The sequence below is a fragment of the Alosa pseudoharengus genome, unplaced genomic scaffold, assembly GCF_046254945.1.
Source record: "Alosa pseudoharengus isolate Yale_2024_CS ecotype anadromous, Long Island Sound unplaced genomic scaffold, YU_APseudo_1.1 YU_APseudo_1.1_scf_17, whole genome shotgun sequence".
Classification (NCBI taxonomy): Eukaryota; Metazoa; Chordata; class Actinopteri; order Clupeiformes; family Clupeidae; genus Alosa; species Alosa pseudoharengus.
This window is the reverse complement of record NW_027468640.1, coordinates 16,188,754-16,196,253: the sequence shown is the minus strand read 5'-3', so window position 1 is coordinate 16,196,253 and position 7,500 is coordinate 16,188,754. Positions and strand designations below refer to the sequence as shown.

General features: G+C 44.7%; 2 protein-coding genes across 3 annotated transcripts in view; both read left to right on the top strand.

Moving 5' to 3' along the window:
• Positions 1-960, top strand: part of hgfac (HGF activator) — a 23,641-nt gene extending 22,681 nt beyond the window's left edge. The window contains exon 14 of one of the 2 annotated variants that reach the window (XM_076289671.1): positions 377-960. In XM_076289671.1, coding sequence (XP_076145786.1) covers positions 377-541 — 165 coding nt within the window. In that variant the 3' untranslated portion in view covers positions 542-960. Of the gene's footprint in view, positions 1-345 lie in introns of both variants that reach the window. The other variant, XM_076289670.1, reaches the window with a different exon arrangement.
• An 841-nt stretch (positions 961-1,801) lies between these two features.
• LOC143127010 (protein Dok-7-like) overlaps positions 1,802-7,500 on the top strand; it is a 42,918-nt gene continuing 37,219 nt past the window's right edge. The window contains exons 1-3 of the mRNA XM_076288312.1: positions 1,802-1,884; positions 2,014-2,059; positions 4,246-4,482. Coding sequence (XP_076144427.1) covers positions 1,831-1,884; positions 2,014-2,059; positions 4,246-4,482 — 337 coding nt within the window. The 5' untranslated portion in view covers positions 1,802-1,830. The remainder of the gene's footprint in view (positions 1,885-2,013; positions 2,060-4,245; positions 4,483-7,500) is intronic.

Below are 7,500 nucleotides of genomic sequence, written 5' to 3'. Positions count from 1 at the left end.
TGGCTGTGTTAAGTTATTTTGAGGGGATAGCAAATTTACACTGTTATACAAGCTGTACACTGACTACTTTACATTGTATTAAAGTGTAATTTCTTCAGTGTTGTCCCATGAAAAGATATAATAAAATATTTGCAGAAATGTGAGGTGTGTACTCACTTTTGTGAGATGCTGTAGTTCCATATCTGTTTAAATATGTATATATGTCAATGTCAATATATACTCCTTTTTAAAACAATTAACAGTTAACAGTTTTAAAGTGTTGTACATTAAAAACAAATGTATCACAATGTATCATATATGCATGTTTCCTTATATATGCATGTTTCCTTCATACTGTACATACAGAAATGTCTCTTTCTCTCTCCGCCTGTGTCAGGGAGACTCGGGCGGTCCATTGGCCTGCACGCGCGATGGAGTCAGCATCCTGTACGGAGTGATCAGCTGGGGAGACGGCTGTGGACGGAAGAACAAGCCTGGCGTCTACACCAAAGTCGCCGACTACGTCAACTGGATCACTAAACAAGTCCGCTCGGGGTCCTAGCACAGCACAGTAGGCCATGGACCTCTCTGAAGAACAAGCACACACACAATCCGTTCAACCAGTCAACCTGGTCAAGGAGACACAGCTATGCAGGAGTACATCTCATCAAGCACATTCTGTGCTGCTGTTGGGGAGTAGACATGTATTTTGGCCGAACTCTGAACTTGTGACTTACGTTTAAGGTCTTGAGTTGAAGTGCTTGAAGAAGATATGGATCTTGAAAGGACACGCACACATATGGGATAAATCTGTTTGGCTGTTTGACTTGGAGCACAGTACAGAGAGGAACTAAGGACTATTTTTTATTTTCATATTTTATGTCTTGAAGGGAACAGAGGGAGTTTTTACAACCCAACTGTGAATACGATGTATGTTATTTTCATGTTTATTATACAATAAATATTGCCCAAAATGGAAAACACTATCAAATAGCTTCAGTCTCACTTAAGCACCACCAGCAGTAACTTGATGAAACATGCTCCTCGGAGCTGAAGAAATTCTCCAGTGAGTGGACTCTTTTGATGTTGACTGAGAGTGCTGTCAGTTGTACAAAAGTGAGAAAAAATCACTCCATAACTCAACTTGGCTTTCTATTCTCTTTGTTCTCCTTGTACTATGATGGGGATGAGGTAATCTGCTGGCAAAGCCTGCACTTGTTAATTAGAACGCGTTGTTCCAAGTAACAGTGTTTTGTGAAGGACACCCCACATAACTTATCAATTTTGGCCCTTTCAACTGTCACATCACCATCACAAAAACTTGGGGAAGTCTGCAGGAGGGGAGTCTATTTGAAGATATCAAAGCTGCCAGATGTCATGACATATTAGATTTTTAATAAGCATTTCCGAGAAATCTGTTATTGATCAGAACCTTCAATTAAAGACCTAATGTCAAAGTGTGGTAGATTTTGGATCCGAGCCAATTACTGCAATTAGAAAATAATTTAGATAATTGTAACAAGAAGTTCACAAAATCACGCTATCAAGCGATGCATCCAGATATTGTGCAACTGCCGAATGCTTTTAAATACAAGAAGTGGCACTTTCCTCACACTTGCCCTGTTAAATTGAACCACTTGTCCTTTAACCTGCGAAACGATTATAAGAAACCTGGCAACTGGCCACGCCATGTAACTTGTGTCAGGGGAGGGCAACATATGGGTCTTTAGGAGCAGAGGGAGGTTGTCCGTAAGCGTGTATGCCGCGGCAATAAAGTTATTTTGAAAGTGACCCTCCGTGGGGACCACGAGCAGACGGGACAGCTGGATGCCTGTGGAACCATGACTGAAGATGACGGATTCTGTGGTCGTGGAGGGTCTAGTGAAAATACGAGACGGCAAAAAGGTGTCTGCGAGTTGTGATTTCCACTCAAGACCTTTCTTGAAATCGCGTACTAGGCTACACGGTTTTTGTGTGTGTGTGTGTGTGTGTGTTGGTTGTCAAGTTGTTTACTTGTGTCGTCTCTTGTTTCAGTGGAAGAGTAGATGGGTCGTGCTCCGCAAGCCTTCGCCTGTTGCAGGTACTGTTCGCAAACCGACAGCTCAAGTGAAACACTGACATGTTTTTTTTTCTTCTGATTCATTACGCCTGGGGAAGAGCATAAGGCTGTTGATGAGCTTGACTGCAACCCATGACAAAGTTAAGACAAAATTCAAAGCTGTATTGGTTGTCTTAACTTGTGTTACTTTATGAGTCATGGGCCACTACTTGCTCTGACGATAAATGTCGCCTGCAAATTGGTCTTGTTCTGCAAGCCTGTCGGGATTCACAAGCGTGTCGTTGTCGTATTATGCTACATTTATAGCATACAGTGACTTAAAATCTGTTCAATAGTTTTAAGTGGGAGCAAATAGTCTTCGGTTGGCCCACATTGATAGGTATTGCATGGTAAAACGTGGTACGTTACAATTAAAGGAACAGTGCACACTAACTCAAGTCATATCCAGCAAAAGTCAACAGTTTGTCTAGTCGCCCGCAACCCCTCAAAACATCAGTACTTGATTTACGGTTAGACATTCCCAGAGTGCCTTTTGACGTTCTGGAATTTATGCATAACCCATAAATTGTGCAGTAGCTCCCCGTAAGTAATGTACCAGACATTCGATACGTTTAATAAGCAGACGCAGAATAGAGTTCCTAGAAATCAATAATCTCGGACAAGAAGTAGGTTTGCATATAGGGCAAAGCCGTCCCTGATGTAGGCTATTTTTATCGTGGTCTCCTGACATCACCAGAGGCTACTACTTTCAAGCCCCTTTACGCATGATTCCAAAACAAAGGTGAACGCCTCTCTGTCCTCTGAATTACGCAACAGCACTAGAATAAGCAGCGCGGGCCCTTGGTGTTACTGTACCCTCTCACTGTCACTTTGTTGCCCGGCGTCCTACGGTACAGTAGGTGCCTGCGCGGGTCAATCGTCTCTTTGAAGCGCTTGTTATTCCAGCTGTCCCCGGACCGCCGCGGTCATGCAATGCATGCATGCATGTGATGGTGCCCCTCTAGCCTTCACGTGCACGCGCGCCTGTGTGTGTGTGTTTGTGTGTGTGTGGTGTGTGTGTGACGGACAGAAGCCATAGTGGAGGTCATGTTTTGTCAGTTGACGCCACTGCTGTTGTGTTTGGTTAACAACGAACTAGAGTGCCAGTGAGGCACCTGACCCGACTCATTTTTTCCCCCACACACACCGCTACCAATGCCAAGCACAGGGTAAACATACCTAACTACCAGGCAGGTATGTTTGAGACCCAACTGTGTTCGTTTGCCATGGGCACGACGACCCTGCCTCTAGTCCTGTCTGTACTGATCACAGGCTTGAAAAGAGCGTTGAAATCATTATATGAATTACCCCTCTTTATGTTTAATTGGAGTAATTGGTACGAATAGCTGGAGCATGGTCGTAATTGAGCCTCGTTAAGCATAATTAAGCTCAACACGACTCGTCTTGTTCAGTGGTTTGGCGAACTTGTAGCTGCCTCATGCTTTTTATCCCTTTAGCTCCCTTTCATGCATAATCTGTTTCTAATCTATTTCCTCATCCCGCGCTGCCGCTGTAGTCTATTGTTTCCCCTCTAATATTTTATTTCCCAATCATTGTCCTTGTCCATCTCTTCACCCACTCCTCTCTTTGATCAGTTCATCTCTGACCTCCTACTCACTTGTTCATTCTTCATTGTGCATACAACCTTCATATAACCTTAATCATGACTATTCACTTCAAACATAATCATAGCACCATTTTCTTTGTGCTCTCTCTCTCTGTACACATACCCACCTCTGTCCACCCCTTCCATCCATCTATATTTCCTTTCTTTCTTTCTTTCTTTCTTTCTTTCTTTTTTTTCTTTCCTTGTTCTATAACATCTAATCATGATGATACTGTTCCAATTTCTTCTTTATATTTTCATAATGTTCTGCCTTCTCTTAAATCGTCCTTCATCTTTTTTATATCGTTATTCCTTGTTATTTTTTCTCTGAATACCCATCTGTTCTCTTATCTCCCTGTACCACTCTCTCCTCTCTTTCTTTTTCTCTCTCTCTCTCTCTCTCATTGTTTCTGCAACACCCTCTACACCTCTCTGTCAACTTCTCTCTTTTTTCTGTCTGTCTGTCTCTCACCTCTCTCTCTCACACACCTCTCTCTCACACCTCTCTCTCCCTCTCTCCCTCTCTCTCTCATACCTTTCTCCATCCCCCCACCTCTCTCAGACTGCCTGGTGGTGCTGGTGTATAAGGAGCGCGGGGAGCGGGCGTCGGGACAGCGTGAGCGGAGCAGCGTGACCCTGGAGCACATCTTCGGCCTGGAGCCGGGCCTGCCCTACGAGGGCTTGGCGCTGGGCCAGTCGCTCACCATCCTGTGCCTGAGCCAGAGCGTGGCGCTGGGCTTCGACTGCCGCGAGACCCTGCAGGCCTGGGAGCTGCGTCTGCGCTACAGCCTGGGGGAAGGTGGGTGTGAGTGAGGAGAGCCTCTTCCATCTTTCTTCATCTTCTCTCTCTGCCTGGCGATGGTGGTGGTGGTGGTGATGACGGGGCAGCCGTGGCCTACTGGTTAGCACTTCAGACCTGTAACCGGAGGGTTGCCGGTTCGAACCCCGACCAGTAGGCCACGGCTGAAGTGCCCTTGAGCAAGGCACCTAACCCCTCACTGCTCCCCGAGCGCCGCTGTTGTATGATGATGCAGGCAGCTCACTGCGCCGGGATTAGTGTGTGCGTCACCTCACTGTGTTTACACTGTGTGCTGTGTGTGTTTCACTAATTCACCGATTGGGATAAATGCAGAGACCAAATTTCCCTCACGGGATCAAAGGGTTCAGATGCAAAAGCCTCTAAATGCCACCTATGTCAAAAATGAGATGAAGATGGTGAGGGGATGCTCTCCACACATAGTATACGCTAATCAAATAATTTAACTTCTAAACCCACTAAATACCACTCTCTTCCTGGTCTGAAATATCGATTTATAGGCAAAAACCCATAGGAGCCTGAATTTAAATGCTCATTTAAAAGAAAAGTGGTCAGACGGATTTAGAGGGTTTTGCATCTGAACACTTCTATAACACTTCAAATACTTATACTTATACTTATGATGTGTGCAGGCCGCACATGATACAGATGATACAGATGCTACTGTTTGGAGGGAGTGCGGGTGTAGGCTCTGTCATAGAGATAGGTGGTGTTGAAGGGAATGTGGGTGTAGGCTCTGTCTTCTATTTGTGGTGGTAGGTTTGCAGAATTAACTTGAATGCAACATTTTTTAACAAATTAGCGCAGTGTGGTTATGATGCAGATTTAAGCACAATTTAGCCAGTCGACTTTTATGCCAACAATTGCAGGATTGTTAATGTTTTCTTTAAACATGCATAGGTTTGTTGAGAGAGAAGGAGAGGCTGCACAAAGGTGCACATAGCTCTACAATGAACGAATTCCATCCAATTTAAATAGTACAACATGGAAAATCACTGTGTGGTGGTCAGTGTTGATATTGTGGTGGGCCGCCACAAATAAGTCAACGTATGGGAAACACTGGTCGTGGTATCAGTGGTGATAAGGCTCAGACACTGACACTGTAGACAATGTGGTTATTATGTCTGTTGGTGGTAGTGGTGTTGGTGGTGGTGGTGGTTGTAGCTGCACATTTTCACATGTCTGTGCTACAGCCTGCATGATTGTGGGTGTGGAGAGGAACACGAGCCGGGTGATGTGATAGAGTGATGATGGTGGTGATTCCAGGGGAACCCGGGATGAGTGTCTGAAGGTGGGAGTGAGGAGAGTGGGTGGGGTTGTGATGGTGGTGGTGGAGGTTTGTTGGTGTGTGTGTGTGTGTGTATGGACCTTCTGTAGCCTGTTTTGCATCACACAGTTGAGAGTGGACTGAGAGGAACACGAGCGGGGTGATGTGATAGAGTGATGATGGTGGTGATTCCAGGGGAACCCGGGATGAGTGTCTGGCTATCTGGACCTTAAGCCTGCTTGTGTGACAAGCCGTTGGGAAGGTGGGAGTGAGGAGAGTGGGTGGGGTTGTGATGGTGGTGGTGGAGGTTTGTTGGTGTGTGTGTGTGTGTGTGTGTGTGTGTGTGTGTGTGTGTGTGTGTGTGTGTGTGTGTGTGTGTGTGTGTGTGTGTGGACCTTCTGTAGCCTGTTTTGCATGTATCACACAGTTGAAAGTGGACTGAGATGGTTACAGCTATGGGGAGAGATGGTGATGGTGATGATGGGTGGAGATTTTTGGAAAGGTGGAGGTGGGTGCGGATGGTGGTGGTGGAGATGGAAGGCCTAGGCTGCAGGTGAATCTGGAACAAGTGTCTGAGCCTTCTAAGTGGCTACACCACACAACCTGAGAGCAGATGGATGAGGGAGTGGGAGAGGATAGTAGTCTGATAGTCTGGTAGTGGTTGTGGTGTTTGTTAGTAGTAGTTTGTTAGTTAGTAGTATTCTTACCTTTGCAATGTAGCTTAAATGTTAATCTCTATGTGTAGAAATGTAGTATAGGTTAGTATGAGTCAATGATCACACCGAATGTAAATGACTGCTTTTTATCCAGGCATTTTTATAACTGAGGTCCGATATTGAACAAGAGGTAAAGTGAACCAGACCACCTGACATTCTGATTGGATAAGACAACACAGTACGGTGGCTCATAATAAACAAACTGCATAATCATTTAACCAAATGATCTAAACTATTGTTAAAAATGCAAAATGAATACATGTACAATGTAAAAATGATGAGCGTGGATATGGTAGTGGGAAAGGATGGATTGCAGGGGCAAAGATGACTGGCAAGGATGGCAGAGGCAAAGATGACTGTACAAGTGTACATTGTCATATACATACATAGGCTACATATAAAGGATCTATTGGGGGATTTGCCTAAATGATAGAAGGCATTTCTCCAAAATATAAAATGTTCAATGATTTTGTCTGCGGCTTCGACTGAGAAAAAAATGCAGTAACTTTAAAGTTTTACATCACTTGGTAACTTTAGTCAGTGTGGGATAGACAGATCCTGGATCAGTGGCTGTAAGATGAGGGAATGAGGTTGGGTAAGAGAGAGACTGTACACTTCGAGAGGGCGTGTTTAATGTGAGCTGTTGCCAGGACACAGATGACTCCTAAATCAAACCTGGCAAGATATCTGCAAAATAAGAGGAATGCATTTTTTCTTTCCTCAGGATTGGAAAAAAAAGACAAACATAAATTAATAATATAAAACCCAGACAAGGAGTCTGTGCTTTTCTAAGGCTCATGCTAGCGGCGGTTGAGCTCCACAGACCGCTCCTCCCAATGCGTTCAGTGTTAATTAGCTTATGCTCTTATCGGTGAGAGCATGGCGATCCCCTAAAGTGGTTTAAGAGCAACACTTCTTAGAGTCACCTCTTTGATCTCTTTGAGTTTCTGACACAATCAGCAGTCTGGGCCAACTAGGCAGCTTTTACGACAAACAAGGTTGAGGTGGCGTTGTGTT